The following is a 22,814-nucleotide window of genomic DNA, read 5'->3' as shown; positions in this document are numbered from 1 at the left end:
AATATATAATTTTTCATGTAATGTAAAAGCAAGTATACAATTATAAAAAAAAATCATAAGGTACTAGAGAATTATTAAGTAAGATAGTGAGATATAAAAAACTCAATTTTAAAAAAAAGAGTAAAGTACACAAGAATTACGAAACTTTTATCATTCTTTTAAAAAATTTAATGCATCTACTACTTCTTTCCACATTACTACCAACCTTCTCAAGGAATGCATTGTACGTCAGCTTAACATTACCAGCATCCAACGTAGCCGAACGACGATCCTCGCACACCACTGTCGCAAATTCTTCAAATGAAGTATTAACCTGCAAGAGACAATGAGCACGAAGGTACATTCTGATTATACACAGTAGCTTTTTACAATAGCTTTTATATCTAAAAATGGGTGGTCTGTATGTAATATACAGACTCTATACAGCACTATAGAAAAAAAAGGAAAAATGAAAGATTAGTGATATTGAAAATATTCCATTATCCAGCTAATGCTGCATTGCAATATATTTCATTCAATTTTGTCTTGTAATTTGTTTAAAGTAGGTGCACATATAATGACTCTATATATATATATATATATATATATATATATATATATATATATATATATATATATATATATATATATATATATATATATATATATATATATATATATATATATATATATATATATATATATATATATAAAATACTAGCTGCCAGACCCGGCTTCGCACGGCTATACTAATGGAAAAAAAATTAAGCCACATCTCCCATTTACAGTAATGGTAAATAAAAAAAAATCAGTGAAAAAAATTATTACAATGCTGTATAATGTACCGGAGAGAAAATGAATAGCACCGATGGTTTCCCGACTCGTGGACGCAACGTACAACTGATGTACCCGTACTTCGCTACGGCAGCCTACAGGCAGATCACTCTTGCGCCGCTCATTATACATGCCCCTCCTTGTGGGTACGCCACTGCCGCGCGATGCCCGTTGCCATGGAGACGCAGAAGGCATGAACAATGCAAAATCCTGTTCTCATGCAGACAAAGTACCCACTGTTGCCTGGTTTTAACCACCCATGGGATCTAATTTTCGGAAAATGTCATCCTGCGTAACATAAGGAACATTACTGTGAAGTTTCAAGTCTGTAAAACATATATGTATACTTGAAAAAAAGGGCAATTTTTGATATTAAAAGTACGCGCAAAATTTCAACGGTGGTGAGGACTGCACTAACAATGAAATAGTCGTTGCCATAGAGACGAATGAATCATCAACAAAGCAATAGCCGTTGCCATGGTGATTTCCTACCAAAAATAGAAATTAAAAATTTTGTCCAAAAAATAAATAAAAAATGTTAGGGGTGGAAAACCCTTATCACCTAGGGGTATGAAAAATAGATAGTAGCCGATTCTCAGACCTACTGAATATGCATACAAAATTTCATAAAAATCGGTCAAGCCGTTTCGGAGGAGTATGGCAACGAAAACTGTGACACGAGAATTTTATATATAAGATAAACATATCTCTCTAAACACACACATATATAACTATATCTCTCTTTATCTCTATATAGGTACTTTATTTATCTCTCTATTCTACATATATACATCTATATCTCCCACTATCCCTATCTATCTCCTCTAAATACCCATATCTATACCTATCTATATATGCCTGTATATATAGCTCTATATATCTATATATCTCTATATCTAACTTCATTTCATTCTTTATACCTTGCTCTATCTCCCTCCATCTCACTCTATTTCTATCACTCCATCTCTCCCTATCTCACTCTATTTCTATCACTCTCTCTATATCTCACTCTATTTCTATCACTCTATCTCTCTCTGTCTCACATTACTTTTTAATTTAATTCAACTGTGTCATGCATGTGCACTAATCCAACGAAAACAGAGAAGAACTGCCGCTATACAATATTAAATAAACACATTTGTTGAAACGACTCTCGGGCTACCTATAGCGTATATTAGTCACGAACTGAAATGTCACTGTTTTTATTTTGTTCAATTCAATTTTGTGAATTATCGCGCTTTCCATTTAATTCATTTACATTCTGTAATGCGTGCACTCATACACCAAAAACACACAAATTGCTGCTAAACTATATGAAATACACACGTGTTGAATTGATTCATGCGCCACTGTTATTGTAAGAAAGTTGTACTAACTCAGAAACCTCCATGGGCATGCACATAAAAAAATCACCAAAATTTTATCGCAATCGGCTGAACGGTAGAGGAACGCATACGGGACAAACGAAAGAAAATTTGAGACGTGACGGACGCACAGTGATTTAATAGCAAACTCACCTGCACTTCAAAGCCCTTTTCCTTCAGAATTTCTTTGATGATTTTCTTTTCATCATGGAACCTTGATTTCAAATCTTCAACATAAAATTTGAATAAATCAAGAGGAGTGGAGCCTGTAAGAAAAATTTACACCAATATATATTAGTATTAAGTAAAAATATAATTTTTTTTTGGCAAAACCACACAAATGAATATTTATTTACTGACTCAACAGTTACATATATATGCTCTGGTTTTATGAAAATATTCAAATATGCATAGTTCATGCTTCCTTATTATTAGAAGGGGGCTTAAATATTTGTGAGAAAAAAATAGCAGAAAAACAGTGTATTGATTGGATAATTTGTAGACCATTTTTTTTAAATACTATGAAGATAGTTTTCAACTTCTTGTTTTTTAACCAAAAAAAATTTATGGGGAGGGATATAAACCCTAAGACTCCATCACAAACGCAAAAATTTTCAAAAAAATTATAATTGTTTCACATTCAAACTTCAACTTCATAATTTAATGAAATGCATCAAGTTCACAATGTTTGGCTGCTATGAATAATTAGTTTTGGAATCAAATTCTAATTAGTTAGTTTGAAAGAGTTCGTAGTTTTTAAAATGACATAATATTGAATTATTAAAGAAAATTTTAAGACATCAAAATCCACTGCAACAAAAATTAACTATATTTAACCACATACTACACACAAGGTTACAGTCTTTCCCAAGCTACAATAGAAATACATTACAAAAACTAAAAATTGTTATTTAACTGATAGGCAGATTAGAATATGTTCCAATTAAAAAATGTTGAGGGTCATAAACTGGCAACCATGGTGAAAATTGAAAATAATTGAAATTTTATTTGCTCTTGCTAAACTTTTCATTATGTTTATTTCTGACAGTTAATTACTCTCTTACTAAGCAAACCATTCAAGCAAAACCTAATACTATAGAACTCAATAGCAGACAAAGTCTGGAAATCACGGAAACCAGTGCATTCAGCGAACCTAGTGACAGATGTTTCATACTTAGGACTGAAGGAGATTTGTTATGGTAAGAAATTTCGTAAATATTAAAACAAATAGATATATTTGCGTAAACTGATTTGAAGAAAAATTTTTATGGCTCCAATGTATCTAGTTATATAATCAAAAATAGCATAATGAAAAATAATGTTTGATGATTTTACCTGTTTTCGAATGAGTGTGTGTTCTCGCAGCATGTATCATAAATCTGCATGGAAAACAGTTGGAAGATACTGACAATAGATAAGATGCTAGGGAAAACTGGACATTATGGGCTATTTACAACTGTAATAATTACTGAGTACAAAGAATACAAATATCATTCTATTCATTCCCAAAAAATATGTAATTACATGCTTGAAACCTATTTCACTCTATGTTTTCCCTACAAAATTATTAAAGTATTTGAATTGATTTTTGATCACAAAAACATTAAATAATTAATAGGAGCTATACACAATGATTTTTTTTAAAAAAAATGGGTTTATTTATTAGGTATCACTGCATTATGTCAAAGAGGTTATGTATAGTTTGGTTAAAATAAACAAATTACAGAAAATATTTTTGGTTAGAATTTCTACACATGATTATAACAATGATATTTCTCATAGCACTAAGTAATTATTTAACTTCATTCCACTTTTCTAAACAGAGTTCTATATAAGTCTCACAAGGCAGCACTAGTTTCCATGGTTTCCATGTTTCTCCATGCTAAACAGACCGAGTGTCCGGCGTTGAGTTCTATAGTATTTGCTATTTCGCTAGACATATTGCGCTATAAAACAAAACAATATAAGTACATGATAAAATTACATTTGAATTGTAAGAAAATATATGTTATAAAGGCAATATTTACACTTTATAGAAAGTAAATATTTAATTTCCTTTAATATTTATTTTATTTAATAACATTTTATTCCGTATGTTTATATTTTTACTCTATGATGAATTCAGACTGTAAATTTCTTTGGTTATCATTTTGTCTATGTATGACTCTCTGTTAATTTTTATTTTAAATATTGTCAAGGCTAGCATAGCAGTATTTTTTGAAGCAACTATTAATTTAAAGATGAACGCGTCAGTAATGGTTAGTAATTTTACTAGTTTTTGTTTTAATAACAAACTAAAGAAAATCATTTACTAGTGACGGGGAAAATATTCTTTTAGAACGAATTGAGACTTGATTAAGACCACAGCTAGAACGCAACGATTTTGACATTGATTTATAATTGAATATTTATAGAAGATTGAAAATGGTTATTAATGCCAATATTAACTGAGTTTTTGAAGAGAATAATAATTTTAATTGACGAAGATAATACTCGGTCATCAAGATTTTGAATAATTACTTAAGAAGAGAAGTCGACTAAAATCCATGTTCAAGAGATCGCCAAATGACTTCAATTTGCTTTGAAACTACGAAGATTAAATGCTGTTTATAATTCCGAAGAAAGAAGAATCCTGTTGAAGATTGAAAAGTCGCAGTTCGAGCCCGGGAAGGATGAACGTCGCGCAGTCCAGCCCAGTCGCAGCCCTTAATCTGAAGGATGGAGTTGTGACAGCGCGTATTCCTGCCGCACGCTAGAGGACGGAGGAACAACACCAATATCGCAGTCCTGGATGAGTCGAACCAAGGAGTCTCCGAGAACCTACACGTCTCGTGGGTATCCTGCAGCAAGGTTTGGTCCCTTACCCGATCACCCGAAGACTGGTTGAATATAGAAGTACCCGAGCGAATTACAATTCAAACAAGACGTACATTTTCACAGAACTAGAATCTGTTATATTATATTGAATATTCTTTGTAAAGGAAACCGATTTACTTGTTCATCTTTAGATTTACAAATCAAATTCCGGAATCGCGATCCCGATCTAGATAGTATTAACGAGTATAGATGGAATTTGATATTGGAATAACGTATTGCTATTTTGGTTGACTGGTACTGCAAGTTACGTACCCAGTAGTCCAAGCTCTACCGGACTGAAGTTAGTTAAAATAAATAACATCCAAATAATTAACATTTGATCGTAAAGATAATTCACTCAAGTGAAAGAATTGTTAGATGCTTTGAAGTTGAGAGTAATAACAAATTCCATCTGTAGTTTAAAATAAATTATTTTAAGTTAAGTTTATTTATATAAAGTGTGATTTTGTGCATGTCAAAGTGTATTGTCACCGTCGTCACAAACATTACACACAAATATAAATATTACATTTGAATTTGTTTACACGTTCTTACAAGGTCTAGTCACGATATTAGTATTTAACATACTTTTGACACACTTTACTTTGACTTTCAGACACAAGCTTCTAGATACAATTCTTAAAACTGAGAGAGGTAGGCTAGAGAAACCGAAATTATTAAATACATTACACGTATAAAATCATTAATTTCCTGTTTCATACATTTTTACGAAGCGGAAAAATCTTAAAATTAACAAATTTTTTTGTTATATTCATCCTGATAAACTACGTTTTAATGCTTTTATTTTGAAAAACGTTCATTGTTTACCTTTGCAAATGTAAGAAAATACAGCGAAACCCCTTATTTACGTTACCGTTATTTACGTTTTCCCGTTATTTGCACTATATTCTTCAGGTCCCGTTTAGTTCCCATTTAGTCCAATACAATACCTTCACGCAAATTACGTCTCAAAATTCGAATCCATCCCGCTATTTACGTCACGTAACAAACATAAACAACTTGGTGCAATCGCCATAGATGATGAAACTGTAAAAGAATTGTCCGAAAATAAACATGTGAAACGCGTCAAAGATTTCGTTCGTATCGAAAACCACAACACACTACAAGATGGCGATGAAGTTGTGCGGGCTCTATTTGCGCTGCGAGCGCTGTCGATTTTCTGGACGATATTTTAATCACATACACAACTGCATGTTTACATTCTGTGAACATTATGGTAAAGGAAAGTCAACATCCGGTAACGGTAAATAGAATGCTAGAATAACGTGGTAGAAAATATTGTGTAAAAAAGTTTCCTTTTATTTTGAATTTTTTTTTATCAGTGAAGTCTGTCTTTTATGGTTAAGTAATGGAGAAAAGGCAGCGTCAAACGTTTTCAGTGGCGGAAAAATTAAAAATAATTGAAAAATCAGACGAGTTTGTGGGAACACGAGTTGATTTGGCAAAAGAACTTTCAATTCCCATCAGCACACTCAATACGATTTTGAAGAATCGTAATAGCATTGCAGAAAATGCAGCAAAATGCGGGCCAAGTGCAAAAAAAACGAAAATACTGTAAAGAATCAAAATTTAAAGAAGTTGAAGATATTCTTGTGGAGTGGTTTGTGGGTGCACGTTCTGCGAATCTGCCAATCAGCGGGTCCATTTTGCGAGAAAAAGCTCGTGTGATTGCATCCCGGCTTGGCATTGAAGATTTTACAGCTTCCAATGGATGGCTAGACAGGTTCAAACAACGCCATAATGTTGTTTACAAAGTTGTATGCGGTGAAAGCAAGAGTGTGAATGAAGAGACAGTGGAACACTGGAAGGAAACTCAGCTTAAGGAGAAGATTGCCAGCTATTCTCCGAAAAATATATTTAATGCTGATGAAACTGGATTGTTTTATAGTGTTCTGCCTGACAAAACTTTCACTTTTAAAGGGGAGAAGTGCCATGGAGGAAAGTTAAGTAAGCAACGAATCACTGTACTTCTGTGTACAAATGCTGATGGAAGTGAAAAGTTGCCTCTCTATGTTATTGGCAAGGTTATGAAACCCAGGTGTTTCAAAAACGTACGCACCCTTCCTACCAAGTACACAGCAAACAAAAAGTCATGGATGACGAGTGCACTGTTCCAGAGCCAACTTCATGCACTTGATGCCAAAATGGGTGTTCAAAACAGGAAAATTGTTTTGTTTATTGACCAGTGCCCTGCACACATGGGCAACATACAGCTTCGTAATACAGAAGTTGTTTTTTTCCCTGCGAACTGCACGAGTGAACTACAGCCACTGGACCTAGGTATTATACAGTCATTCAAGTTCCTGTACCGAAAATACCTGGTCACAAGAGCGGTGACCATGCTTGACACCGGTAAGGATCCCTCGACAATGAAGATTGATGTATTGACAGCCTTACACTTCACAGCTAGAGCATGGAAAGAGGTCACAGTTACAACGATTCAAAATTGTTTTGCGAAGGCAGGCTTTTTTTTTCCAGAGGCAGGTTGTAGTGCCAGTGAAGATGATGGTGTCACCATCATAGAGGATGTGCCTGAGTATTGCCAACTGTCTCAAAAGGAGTCTTTTAAGGACTATGTGGCAATTGACCAGCAGGTAGTTACCTCACAAGTCCAGTGTGTGGAGGACATTATTATCAATAGTGGCATCACCAACTCGCAAGAAGATGATGATGATGAAGAAGAAGAGGGACAAGAAGAACCAGTTCCTACTACAAGAGACGTGCTCGCAGCTCTTCAAACATTGCGCAGCTATATATCAAGTTCTGAAGGCAGTGCTAGTTCATTTGATAACTTTTATAATTTGGAGAGGCAAATAATCTCCTTGAACAGCCAAAAAAGCAAGCAGAAAAAAATTTCAGATTTTTTTGTTAGGAAGTAATCAGAAAAACTTTTTGGCTTTCATTATTTTTTTATTTTTGTCAAATGTGGTAAATTAAATGATTAAATACTAGAGTAAAATTTGTTGTTAGTGTGTTTGTACCTGCATTATAGTATGTGCTATTAAACAAAAGGAAAAAAATACTGAATAAGGTAAGCTGTACTCCTTTTCATACTTTTCCCTTTATTTACACTTTCCCGCTTTTTACACTTTTTTACTTTGTCCCCATGAAAAGTGCAAATAAGGGGTTTTGCTGTAACTTTATCTCACCATAGATATGGATAGTATTAGGAAGACTGTGCACTTCGCTAATAGCATCTATGGCCAGCACCAAGCGAGACTAGTGGCGCAAACTAGCAATGATTATGAAAATGGTGCACGCGCTTTACCAAGGCACGGATCTCATATTTTGTGCATTCCTTAATCTTTGAACTGAATATACCCTTTTGTAGTTGTTTTCTTACGATCGGATTGTTTTGTATTTTACGTTTCTCAAGTTAAATTTTATTGAAAATTGTTCTGTTGCATAAAGTTGTTTTTTAAATTAGACAAACAAGCAAAAATTTATGATTTTCTTTTTACAATAGCCTAATTTTTTTTATTTCTAATTTAGGCTTGGTGACTTTTTCCCCCCTTCCAAGAAAGGACTTCATAACATTTTGTAAGGCCAATGTTTCTCATGTCAGCTTTACTTGATTATGAACTGTATTTTACATTTCTGGTGGTTTTATTATATGTATATATAATGATGAATTCATTTTCATTAATATAATGCAATTATTTAAACATTATGTATTTAAGTTTAATCTGACATTGTGCTTGTATGCTAGATTGAAAAAAAAATTTATTATTGCCATTCCCTTTTCATGCACTTTCCCGCATCATACACCATTTTTGTGCCCTCTGTTGAAAAGTGTATGACAGGGGTTCTACTGTATTCCCTTCTCCCCTTGCCATCTTCCCATTCGACCGCAAGTGCATGTGCTGGAGTGGCGTCGCCGCTGACACACTCTTCCCCTCTACCGGTTCCCTCACCACATACCTAACTATTCCCCTCATGCAATCAGAATTTTCGTAACGCTCGAAAATTGTAGCCCCCCTAAGCACTTCAAAAATAGTTTATCTGAAGGTGTCACACTCTCTCCCATCTAAACCGAGATCAGCGAAGCAGGTAACTTCGTACCTGGCTGGCCGAGCATGGCGGAGAAGCGCAGGTCGACGCTGATGATGGGGTACAGCTCGACCCACAGGGACATGGAGGTGAGCTTCCCCTGCTCGTGCAGCTCGTCCAGCAGCATGACGAATGAGTCCCTGTTCTTCCTCTGCAGCCGTTTCACTCGCTTCTTCTCTATTTCCTTCTCCTCCTCGTCCTCCTTCTCCAACTCCCGTATGTGGTCTTCAAACACCACCAGAGCATCCTCCTTGTCCATGCCTGGAAACACCAACACCAACAAATAAATAACCACGGCTAATGCTACCGCCCGATACACGGGAAACCACTCCCTACGGCAGGGTGTCGGACCTTTGATGTATTTACTTCTTTTAGTAATAAACTGTTGATGTAGCACGTATCTGCCACTGATTAACTTTTCCAAATCAATTTCAAAATGTGGAGAGCCAATCTAATTAAAACATAGGTACTAAAAGTTGAAAGTAAATGGTGAAATTTTTTTATTTATTTAACTTTACTGCTTGTGGTCACGGCTGCTTTGTTTGCCATTGTAAACAACCCACTCTTCTTTTTAACGTGCCACGGTAATCCATACGGCCATAACCAAAACATTGGTGATGCGATTCCAAAGAGTAAGTTCATTCTATATCACTCCCTTTTAAATTGTTACGCATTATAAATGAAGTAGTTTTAAATAAGGTTTTTACAAAAATATATAGTGGTTTACTGGGTGCAAATTGAAATAATTTTAAAAGCAACATATATAAATTCCTGTAAATATGGCATCTTCATGCATGCTCGTTCTGAATTAGAAATATTTTGGAAACACAGTTGGCAGCACTGAATTTCCAAAAATTGTGGTTTTTCTCAACCATTCACAATTTTTGTTTTACAAATGACGAAGTACGCGCAGCTATGACGGAAATTCCATTTTTGAAAATAAGTGATAATTTAGTCAAATCCGGGAATCCATTTTAGGGCCTGAAATCCGTCAAAACAGATGAAATCTGTGAAATTGGCAGGTTTGGTCTAAGCCATTACAGCCTCTCAGAACCAAATAAGGCAAAAATTGGGTGTAAACATTTGTTGCAAAAACATAAAAGTGGTGCAAATAATTTGTGTAAAAAAACATAAAAGCAGAGCAAACAACGAACATAACAATGTTAATTTGATGTATTTATAGAGTTTGGTACATGTTTTTTTTTTTGCCTTTATTTCCCAAAATTTGTATTCTATAGCAAAGGAGATATAAGTCAGTCTCAGTACCCGACATATTTGATGCACTGCCTGTTGATAGCTTAAGCAAAATAGAAGTAAGATTTCTTCAAGCACGTAACAAACCAACTTGAGTACCAGAAGCACCAGCGGCAACGTACCCAGCAGGTTGGCGTCGTCGGAGAACGTCTGGTTGTCGAGCAGCATCTGCTGCGCCTCCTGCCAGGTCGTGCGGTAGTTGATGTTGGTCATGCCGTTCAGGATCTCCAGCAGTCGCTTCATGTTCTGCTTCTTCATCACCTTGGCCTCCTCCTTCTCCCGCTTGGCCAGGTTGAACACCACGTCCTCGTAGATGTCCCTGCGGTCCGAGTCCGACACGTTCCGCCACACCTGCGTCGAGCACAGGTCGTCAGACGGCGAAGCATTTTTAAAAAGGTTCACTTCAGTGCTGTGTCTGACCCGGTTGTAGTTTCTGTTCATTATGAAAAGCACTTAGAACTGTAAACATGATTCCGGTACCATAGCATTCTGTGGTCAGGGCCGGCGCGTCCATACAGGCGAACTAGGCAACCGCGCACGACACATAACAGCTCATACAATATGTTTAACGATTATTGAAACTAGATGAAAATTGATTTTTGTAACAGTTTGGAATGTTTATATTGATATAAAAGTAATTATTTAAAGTCCACAGTGACCTGTTTATGATTTGTAATAAAAAAAAAGTAAAAAAAAAAAACACAAGCTTGCTTACATTTGATTGTTGACAAAATCTTAGGCTTACGTCATGTATTTTGAGTCAAGGACAATTTTTTTGGGGTGTCCGGTGGGGGGTGGTGGTGGTGGTGGTGGGGGGGTGGGGGTGGTGGTGGTGGTGGGGGGTGGTGGTGGGGGGGGGGGGGGAAAGGCATTAGGGTTTTTCGCCTAGGGCGCCAATTTACCTTGCACCGGCCCTGCCTGTGGTGCAGCAGTATCTGTTAATGTTAATACATATTAACTGCTGGGTGGATATTTAATTTACTCACACCCATAAAAATTGCCTGAGAAAAATGTAAATATCGGTTCACACAAGATTAAGTAATAACAAAAAAAAATAAACAATAATAAAAACTAATACAGCAAATTGCATGTTATGTATGTATTATATAATGGGCAAGATATTATGTAACCCTTAAGATAACAGAGGTTTGTTAATACAGGATACGCATACACAATTTGTTGAATTCCGGTAAAAGAAGTTGAACATAACTTACCTCTACACAGGCAACCCTCACCCATACATATGTCTTTCTAGGTTTCCTTCAAGCAAATGAATAGTTACCATCTAGACCCAGAGTGACACGGGACGGTAAGCCGATAACAGCAGTCTCACCCCTTCCCTTCCAATACCCCCTGTACGTCGGCAGAATAACAAATCATGTGTGTACAGCCTCTTTAATACACCTCTGTTAACTTGAGTGTTAAATCCCTTTGCCCATTATAATTAGAAATAAGATTTTATGGTTTTATTTTTAGGCCAAATTTGTTTAAAACACAATATTTTTTTTTTTTCGTTTTTATTTTTTATGAATTTTATTTATAGTTTATACATAAACTTAGAATATCATTTGGCAAAAAAAAAAACTTATTTCACCGAAATAGTGTCTTGGTGTAACTGTAAATTAATAGTATGGATGTTAACCAAGAACCAATTTTTAATAACTGGAACGGAACTGAGAACCGGGGGAAAAAGAAGTACAACCGACACATTCTGTCAGCAGCACAAATAAATAATTTAGCATGTAGTCCGCCACATTTACATGAATCTCCTATGGGAGGGGAAATCCCCCCCCTCCCACCCTGAAATAGCAAAAAATAATCTACTTCAGTCAATGCTTGACCTTTGAAGAGTGTTTTTGTGTGTAACATATATTTTTTTTAACGTTAGTGCTCTTAAAAAAATATGTAAAACAATATTTATTGTAATGAATTTTCATCAGACACCAAAAATTCTATAAAATAGCCATTGAAAGAGCTAATTGTTTCCAATATTTTACACTCCCCATTTAATTCGGAGATATTTTGCACCACCCAAAACCATCCATTATCCGTCCTCCCAAAATTCTAAGGGCGGTATTCCAAGACGTTTGAGCAAGGTAGCGAATATGCACTGCCTTGTTGGGCAACTGCCGTACCCTAACTCTCGGGTCATATTCCAAAACGTGTCCTAACTGAACCCCTGCAAGGTATCAGATCGGCAGCCATATTAATAAACGAGGACTTGTGCAAGGCTATAAACAGTTGTAATTCGTGAAATCCATCGTAATTTTAGCTTATTTTTTTAAAACTATGGAATTATGAGAAATAAATATTTAATTTTGGTTGTACAATAATAAACAATGAATTTTTGGCCGTATTTATGTTTGCTGTTTTTTAAGATATTTGGGGGGGAAATTGTAATCGTAAAAGTTCCGTTAAAGTTCATTAAAAAGGAAAAAAAAATAATATATGCAGTTATGGATCAAATCGGCAACAGATAGGACACCAAAAATCAGTGCCCTAAAAATAAGGGACTGGCCGTGTCCTATTGTGCACTTGGAATATGGTTAGGGTACAGGTATTTCATATTCAACACCTAAACCCTTATTTTTGTGTCTTGGAATACGGCCCTAAGTTGTGTCCGCACTACCGCCCACTGCTGTATTTTTTTAAAGTAAATGTCACCTTCAGTTTTTACAAAACCGGTTCCTAATGGCCGAACTCAGGGTGGACGGGAACACGGCGACTCACGTCCATGTGGCCGAAGGTGTCCTCGCACTTGTAGTACTTCATGGTGGAGCTCATGTCCGAGCTGATCATCAGGAACTCCTCGAGGTCCTCCTTGGCCTTCTTGGCCCGCTGCCGCTGCTCCTCGCGCTCCTCCTTCAGCCGCTGCGTCTTGTACGCGTTGAACGCCTGCTTCTTCTCGTTCAGCTTCCGCATCAGCGGGAAGCGCGGGTCCCCCTGGATCAGCTTCACCGCCGTCTCCCACGACGCGTTGCTGGGCACGTCCTGCAATACAAGCATGCTGTGCCTGCAAACTTCAACATGTACCGATACAGATAGGGGTATCAGGATGTACAGTAAAATCCTTTACAGGAAACCGTTTGCTAAGCCCCCAAAACTACATCTGATAAGAGGCGTTTCCACCTCCACATAACAAAAATTTACTTTTCTTACAGATGTTAAATCCTTTAGAACAAAGATACGGAAATATAAATTCATTTTATTTTTTATTAAAGTAGCCAAAATCTATTAATGACTGAACGAAAAATTGCTTAAAATATTAAATGAAAAACAATAGCAGACCTGCCAACATTCAAATTAAAAAAATCATGAGGTCCTCGATAAAAATTTTCAGGCCCATAAATACAGGTTAGATATAAAAAAAAAACAAATGAGAATCTTTAAAATTAAGTGACATACCTGTACATATGTTACATGGTCTCTGCTTCAAAATTTATTTCAACAAATTATAGGTTGCAGATTTAATTTAGTTGAACATAATTTAGCGCTGTCGTGTAGTGATCATGCAGGGCCGCAACTAAAAAAGATGTAAAATAACATTCTGCTCGTGTAACATTATTTATTATCACTGTTCACAGCAAAATTAATTTTTTTTTATTGGAAGCAATACACTTCAAGTGTTAGTTGTGTTTTTTTGTAGTGACATGTTTCACAATGTCTTCTCTTCCACTATGCGAGATAGAAAAATCAGCATGGCACACGCTACAAAATGCAAAATTGCTTCCTTTACGTGACTCGAGTATTGATGGCAACTCGTTACTGTAAGCTTTCGTAACTTGTTTTGTAACTTTTACAAACAAAATCTTAGGGCCCCAAAAAATCATGAGGAAACACTATTTTGGCGTGAGGGCGTGAGATGGACCTTAAAATCGTGAGCCTCACTCCAAAATCGTGAGAGTTGGCAGGTCTGCAATAGGGAATAAAATATTCAATAAAAAAATTTATGGCAGAAATGTAACTGCAAAACTATGATAAAAATGTTGAAGGTTGCTGATAAAGCCATGGGAAAAATTTTCACACCATATTAGGTACTTAGTATATGCTGATTGATTGACACAATTTAATGACAGGTGAGAGTTTTACACATCTTCTAATAATTAATTTATTTCAAAACTCCACTGATATAACCAATACACTGCAATATTTGGGACAGTCACTAAAAACCTCACAAGTGTGAAAGGATAATGGAAAATCTGATACAGCAAACCCTTTTGTCGTACCAATCCTTCATTTCAAACATACAAAAAATTCATTCTCTTCAGTTTTAATATATATAGATGCTTTTACTGTATAAGAATGCATGCAAGTATATGAAAGAGCAAGTGAGTCAGTATGCCATAGAGCACCTCAAACAGAGCCCTTCCCTTCTTCGCTATCACGCACATCACTCCTGATCTGTACATTTTTCTTTGCCTCTGAGCGATACATTTCCATTGCACCCTGATGACGTCACCCAGAAACAACCCCCCCCCCCCCCCCCCCCCGCAGTCAACAAGTTTCACTAGCAAAGGAAACCATTTTCTAAATGAACAAGGCTACTACTACAATGTTTATTTTCACACAATTTTTGTTTTGTTTTGCTTGATAAGGTTTTACATCTCACGGTCATGCATACAGGCTTGAAGTGGTTGTGTTACAATATTCAAGCCATGCTGGAATGTTAGGACAGAACCACACGACCCTTGCCACACATGAGCGCCAAGCGTTAGTAATCTCGGCCACCAACGATCCTTCACCAATTACTAGGGGCAAGAGTATGTGGTGAATTGCGATAAAACGAAATAATGCCAAAAAGCACGTCAAAACACAGTACATATAACACGAAAATACAAGTTAATACACCATATCCATATAGCACTGTATACGATGTGCTCTGAAAACAAAAATATTCTAATAGTCATTCGAATATGTATTAAAGTGTTACTTTCAAGATTAGCAAATTATGCACTGTAAATGTGCCTAGCTAATGATTTTTTCCACTTTTCTTAAAAATAATGTAATATATTTATTCTCATTCCTGCATACAAGTATGCAATGAGGCAATAAATTGTGAAATTTGTTCTTTTTCAGACAGTCATTACAAAATACATTTTACAATGAATTGAGACGTATGCCATGCAAGCAATTATATACAGTAGAACCTCGATGATACGTTCCCGTTTCATACATTTTCCCGTGTCATACGCCGATTAATTTTGGTCCCGCCGAAAGTACTATATTTACAATGGTTTACTTTCCCGGAACATACACTTATAATATCCCGAATTTCCCGTTTCATACGTTTTTACAAAGCAGAAAAGTCTTAAAATTCACAAATTTTTTTGTTATATTCCTCCTGAAAAAATACGTTTTAATGCTTTTATTTTGAAAAACGTTCATTGTTTACCTTTCCAAACGTAAGAAAATAACTTTATCGCACCATAGATATGGATGGTATCAGGAAGACTGTGCACCTTGCTACTAGCATATATGGCCAGCACCAAGCGAGACTAGTGGCGCAAACTAGCAATGATTATGAAAATGGTCAACGCGCTTTACAAAGGCACGGATCTCATATTTTGTGCATTCATTAATCTTTGAACTGAATATAGCCGTTTGTTATTGTTTTCTTACGATTGAATTGTTTTGTATTGTACGTTTTGTTGCATAAAGTTGTTTGTAAAATGAAACAAACAAGCAAAAATTTCTGATTTTCTTTTTACAATAGCCTAATTTTTTTAATTTCTAATTTAGACTTGGTGACCTTTCCCACCCTCCAAGAAAGGACTGCTTTACTTGGTTATGGACTGTATTTTACATTTCTGGTGGTTTTATCATTTGTATATATAATGATGAATTCATATCTTTCATTAATATAATGCAATTATTTACACATTATGTATTTAAGTTTAATCAGACATTGTGCTGGTATGCTAGATTGAAAAAAAATGTTATTATTGCCATTCCCTTTTCATACACTTTCCCGTATCATACACCATTTTTGTGCCCTCCGTTGAAAAGTGTATGATAGGGGTTCTACTGTATAATTAAGATGAATGAAGATTGCTGTTTGTATAGTATACTTGTGCTGACTAGAAGAAAACTTATGCCATGAAAGTGAAAAATCTTTTTCAAGCATTCAATTTTGTTGGTAATTATCTAAACATAATAATAATAATTGAATTGTGAAAACCATATTTTTGTGTTCTTCTTATAGTTTACCATTTTAACAAAAAAGCTATAGTTTAAATATTGTAAAATAGTTGTAATGGCTGTTTAGGTTAGGCGAGCTACATTAAAAATACTTTTAAATAGTTCGAACAGCTAGTTAGTTAGGTAAGCTGCAATTAAATTACTGGAAATTAGTGCGAATGGTTTGTTATGTTAGCGACATCATGGCATCTTTGGGACGAAGAGTACTCAAGATTATCATTTTTCCCACGGAAGAGTTGCTTTTCTAGAAATTAACCATTTTATCATTTTCGATGACAAATAAATCATTGGCTCTGTTTACATACCCTTTCCCTGAGCAGCTCCTTGAAAGCCTCCACTGCTTCTTTCTTGTCCTTGAACAGCAACTTGGGTTCCGGAGTGCTATTGCGGCTACCAGGTGCCGAGTCTCTGTTCGAGCCGCTGTCGTCGTCTAATGAAATACATAATAATCCATGAAACAGCTGCAAACAAACTGTACCATACATCACAGCAGAAATACATTTTTTCGCCTTCAGATGTTACTTTTTAAAAAAAATTTTTAGGCTTGACATTTCGTCGATGAAGTCATTTGAGACGGAAAAGAGAGTGTCTAGAATTTCTGAATTTTTTAAGACCTTTAAATAATTTTTTACAACTTTATTATATAGCAGGATAATTTTTATCCACCTATAATCAGAGCCAAAATTTTATGGTGTTATAAAAATTGCAAGTTTCATCATTAAAAATATTGGATCTGATCTTTACTGCCATTAAAGATTACACACATGTAATAATCAGTACATATCAACCACAATAATTTTGATCAACTGCTACAAAAATTTGCAGTAAGATGCTTAAAATGTGTACATAAAACAATACTACATACAGAGATTGATAAGAGTAATTAAAAAAAACTGCAATAAAATCATTCATTACTCTTCTGTATGTTTCTTAGTTCATGAGAAAGTTAAACATATTTTCAAATTTAAATTTTGCTTTTATTTCAATACAATATGAATAAAAAAATTTAATGTTAATTAATCAAAATAACATGTTTCTCTGTAAAACTTTAGGCATGTCTGTACTTAAAATTTACTTTACTTAAAAAACCAATACGTAGGAACTAAATAAATTGTTGTTATAGTACATAACACCCTAAACTAAAGATTTATGAAAACCAATTCTATACTGAAACAGACAAAATGAGGTAATTGAGGTGGATTTTGCTGCTTTTAGTTTTGCTTTGCATTTCGGTGTTATGCAGTCTATTGACTTATATTTCTGTGTTTGGTGGTGTATTGACTTCAATTTCACTTTTATTAAGATTTTATCGCTATTCACCATATAATCTTGCTTCTACCTATAATTAGTGGTTTAAAAATATTATTTTTCCCCCCAAAATTATCATCTACATATAATTTAATAAGTTGGTCTATTATTGTAAAATTAGCTTGTTCATGCATACCTATTTAAAATTTAATATTCATATATACAAATACCTACAGAAAAAATATTACATTTTTGTACAAAAATATGTTGAACCCTTTTTAGATTAAAACACAAAAAAAAATTCAAATGTTTATTTTACTTAAAAAAATTGTCATAAAATATGCTAGCAGACATTACGTTGTAGGTTTTATTTAAATTAATCCATAAATAAATTGTATTATATGGAGTGCTCTGAATGCATGTAACTTGGCTGCATCACAGAGATGTGAACGACATCACGAAGCATGGACCACACAGGTCACGTGTAACATTTAAGGGAATGCCAAGTACCTGCAGTGCTGCTGTGGTTTACTTCACACAGGTGCTGCAGCAAAGTGCACAAGAGTGCAGCCTATTTTGTCTTCATCTCATCGGCCAATTATACAACTTTGTGGAACAAGAAAAAATCTGCAGAATATGGTGATTGTTATTTTTGCGCATCGACTGATTTGCTAACAAGTCTTCAGGGACAAACATACGTTAAAAAAAATGTGCACGTTGAGACCATGCCAAACAAAAGTAAAACTTCTTGCTTATTATATTAGGTATAGGAAAAATAATTCTCTTTTTGGCTGAGGTTGCAGGGCTCGATTTTAGCGCCTGTCCGCCTGCCTGGGACAGGCAAAATCTCGTCCGGGCAGGCAAAATAATAAAGGCAACTGTCCGGTGGACAGGTGCAACTTGTAACGCCGAGGTTATTCGCACGCACTAATGCAACAGAGGTGATTAATAACATTTATGCGACCGCGACCGCAAATAAAACGTCTTTTATAATATCTATAAATAAACAATGGCTGCTCTTTTGTGACGGAAGACTCTGGCTATTGTATACCGCGGGGAAAAAAAAGTAGGTTATGTACAAACCGTGCTGAAATCATAATTCTTAAAATCTTACGTTCACGTCATGATTCACGTAACATAGTCGTATTCGTATGCTAGAGATGCAAAACGTCTCACACCGATGATGTTTGTTTTTGTTGCCATGTTTTAATATTATTAATTTCGTTGCAGTGCAGCCAACAATTACGTAATTTACCGTTGTATACTTTCAAAAAATAATTTTTTAAATTTATTGTCTTTATAAATCGCGACTTTACTAATTCCTTGCTCTACTTTAACATAGTTTGTTAACAGAAAAGCGTTTTCGCATTGTTAACATTTCACGGCGTACTCCAGATGCAGTTGACAGTGGCCGCAGTGACTGCGACTGCTTGAAATTCGCCTGTCAACTGTTGCATCAAAAAATAAACATTACTTGTTTACAGAGGACACGGTAATCTTTTACAGTTTATCTTGTCACGGCGATTGTTTAAGTATTTAATTAACTGCGTTACACAATGTGGAAATTCATTACTGGTGCTTCAAAACCACCAGAAAAGAAAAGAAAAACGGACGAGGACAAGTCAGAATATAAAGTTAAATATGACAAAATCGCCCGGTCCCGTCCTTTTTAACGTCTTGGTGTTCCGAGTTTCTTTGGCTTCGTTACGACACAGAAACAAAACAAATGTTTTGCAAAGTCTGCGAAACGCATTCAAAATCATCTGGATCAGTTTTTGTTACGGGCTGCTCAAGTTTTCGCAAGGAAAACCTAACGTCGCATGCTACAAGCAGTGCCCACAACAAGTCTCAAGATATGGAAGATGCAATACTGACAAAACCTGGACAATCCAAAGCAGAGATGACCTTACAAAGTATTCAAAAGGATGTTTTCACTAAACTGGAAATACTGTTTCGTACGTCTCATGCCCTGGCTAAACATGGGCGACCTTTCACAGACTTTGTTTGGCAGTGTATACTTGACACAAAGAAAGGCCTGGATGTTGGTAATACTTACCGCACTGACAAGAAGTGCAAAGAATTTCTGGGTCCCATTGCAGAAATAGAACGCCAGGAATTGGAAAATAACTTAAGAAGTGCACCATATATTTCAGTAATGTGTGATGAGTCTACAGACAGTGCTGTACAAGAACAGGTCATTGTTTATGTAAGGTTTGCTGTTAAAGGGGTAATACATTGTAAGTTTGTAGGTGTTAAACATGTAGAAAGGCCTAATGCAGCCCTGATTTATGACTGCATATTGTGTGTTTTAAATGAGTATTGTGGGTTCACCATTTCAGATTTAAAGCTGCATTTGGTAGGCTTTGCAAGTGATGGTGCAGCAGTGATGCGAGGATTGCATAATGGAGTTAGTACCAAATTGAAGCAATCAATTCAGCCCAATTTGGTTGCTATACATTGTCTAGTACACCATCTTGAACTTGCATTGAAGGCTGCACTTTCTGAAACACCATTGAATCTCAAAGTGGAAAATTTATGGCTTTCATCTCCGTGCATGCAACAAATTAATTGAAGATGAAGCTAAGCAGTTGAAAGGAGCTCCTTTGCAGACACCCAAGAAAACAGCTGTTATAAATGCAATTGTTGAAAATTTAGAATCTCGCCTTGGAGATAAGAAAACTGGACTCTGTGAATTACTGACTGCTACAAATGTGTGTAGTTTTAAAACGTGGCCTACAAGCAATCAGCCAGAGTTTGGTGACACTTGCATCGTTAGGTTGATACACTTTTTTTCTCCCTCCCTTGTGAATAATGGAGTAAAGTGTGAAATGATTGAGTTGGAATGGACAAGTCTAAAGACCACAGTTTACCAGCAGTATAATCCAGTAACCAAAGCAAATTGGAGTGATATCAATCTCAAATACCACACTGAGTATGAAAATGTACTCTCTCTCATCGATCTTGTGCTTTCCCTGCCAGCTCACACTGCAGATTGTGAGCGAGGGTTCTCGCTCATGAAGTCTATAAAGACAGACTGGCGAAACTGTCTAAATGATGATACACTGTCTGCCCTCATGCGTGTTCAAATACAGTCACCTTCTGAAAGTGAGTTTGATCCAGCACCAGCAATAAATCTCTGGTATCATAATGTTCAGAGAAAACGTCGACCCTTTCAGCCTCCTTATCGAAGATGTTCAAGACAGAATCAGCCAAGTATTTCGTGCAGTGACTCAGACAGTGACTCGTCTGAAAATGATTATTAAATAAGGATGTTAAGTGTGTGATAAAAATAGGTGCAAAATAAAGCAAAATTCCTTTTTTCTCACTTTTTCAGCGACTTTGAAATTTTTTTTATTTGGGTAAAACAGCGGACAGGCAAATTGGATGGCGGACAGGCAAATTGGATGGCGGACAGGCAAAATTTCGATTACACCTGTCCGTTGGGCAAGTTAAAATATTCCTTAAAATCTAGCCCTGTATATATATATATACACACACACACACACACACACACAAGTATGTGAGAGCTAAATTATGTATTTTCAGAAGTATGTGAGTGCTAAATTATGAAATTGTGCAAGTATGCCTTGTAATTTTTTACCTCTTTCCTGCCGTTTCCTCCTCTGCTTGTTCCCCCACCACTATTACCTTCAAGAGATCGGAATTTTTAAAACTCAAAAAATTGTAGCTCCCCTCAGCAAAGAAGTTTCACTTTGAAAAATTTAATTATACATGCACACGCGTCCAGACAAACCGCAGGGTATGAATATAAGGTGAGTAAGATTGTTGTAAGATTACAAGACCGGGTTTTACCTTCCAATGTGAAACTGAAACATTTCGTAACGATATTATGAAATTCGTCAGTAAAACTGTATACAAGTGAACGAGAGAGAGAGAGATCAGCGGACGTGCCTTGCTTGGTCGGAGGGGTGGGGATGCTGATGGCGGCCAGCGTGGCGGCCATGGCGTGGTCCAGCGCCGACGACGGCGTCCCGCTCTTGGGCGGGGGAGAGGCCACCTGCTGGGGCAGCGCGGCCGGCACGGGGCTGAGCGCCGCCACGGCGGGCGGGACCACCGGAGGGACTGCCACCTGCAGCGGCTGGGAGGGCACCGCCGGCGCCACGGCAGGGACAGACGCCGGAGCGCTCCTGTCACACCGCACAAACCCCGCTTCAAGTGAGCTCACTACCCGACCACACGCATGGCTCGACGTGGCATTGACCCAGCGCCGACATCGGTCATCACTCAAGATGGAGAACAGAGCACCGACAAATACAAACGGTGCGACGGCAGGTTCCGCAGGAATGTTCACTCGCGACACTAGAGTTACCGAGACTAGCAGTCTTGAGAGTACCGTTTCGTTCAAACACCTTCCTTACCGAACTACACCGAAGCAGTTTAAGAATAACATTCCCTGAGGTTTTTTTTAGAACATTCTACACTATGCACCATGAAAAAAATAATGCTCCCCTAAGTTTGGTTCTAATGAGGTTATTATAGTGAAAAATTCACAAATGTACCATTATACAGGTGAAAAATTTTTCCCAAGTTTGAAGAGCCTTCATTGCCAGCTAAAAAATTGCTGATTTGGAAAAACAATATTATAAAGATAACTACCACTCAGCTGCAGCGATAAAAAATGCAATTTTCTTCTTTGAAATAGTATTTGAATGACCCTACAATACTTGAAAATTGTGCTAATTTTATTTTGACCTAAATATGAACTGAATATTTGTTTGCGTGAATATTTTCATTTGAGAATATTTGCGCACCTCTATTCAACTATCACTTTAGATCTAGTTAAAACTAAAACTGATATCCCATTCCTGTAAAAAAAAATCAAAATAAAAAAAATTATTTACAGACATGAGTTAAATGGACAGGAGTAATTAAAAGACTCCAAAACTACTCTAAATAATGGTTTTTGATTTTTTTTTTAAACAAAGAATACAAAATTAAAACCATTAGTAAGCACATTAAATTGAGGCAAAAAGTAGGATATATAGGATC

General features: G+C 36.1%; 1 protein-coding gene across 2 annotated transcripts in view; it reads right to left on the bottom strand.

Annotated features, from left to right (window-relative positions):
* LOC134538340 (pre-mRNA-processing factor 40 homolog A) overlaps positions 1-22,814 on the bottom strand; it is a 72,689-nt gene that overhangs the window by 31,795 nt on the left and 18,080 nt on the right. For both annotated transcript variants that reach the window (XM_063379576.1, XM_063379577.1), the window contains exons 6-12: positions 21,717-21,952; positions 16,862-16,986; positions 13,089-13,349; positions 10,481-10,709; positions 9,117-9,365; positions 2,331-2,443; positions 206-313 (exon numbers count right to left, since the gene is read on the bottom strand). In XM_063379576.1, coding sequence (XP_063235646.1) covers positions 206-313; positions 2,331-2,443; positions 9,117-9,365; positions 10,481-10,709; positions 13,089-13,349; positions 16,862-16,986; positions 21,717-21,952 — 1,321 coding nt within the window. The remainder of the gene's footprint in view (positions 1-205; positions 314-2,330; positions 2,444-9,116; positions 9,366-10,480; positions 10,710-13,088; positions 13,350-16,861; positions 16,987-21,716; positions 21,953-22,814) is intronic.

The sequence above is a fragment of the Bacillus rossius genome, chromosome 13, assembly GCF_032445375.1.
Source record: "Bacillus rossius redtenbacheri isolate Brsri chromosome 13, Brsri_v3, whole genome shotgun sequence".
Classification (NCBI taxonomy): domain Eukaryota; kingdom Metazoa; phylum Arthropoda; class Insecta; order Phasmatodea; family Bacillidae; genus Bacillus; species Bacillus rossius.
This window is presented reverse-complemented; position numbering and strand designations above follow the sequence as displayed.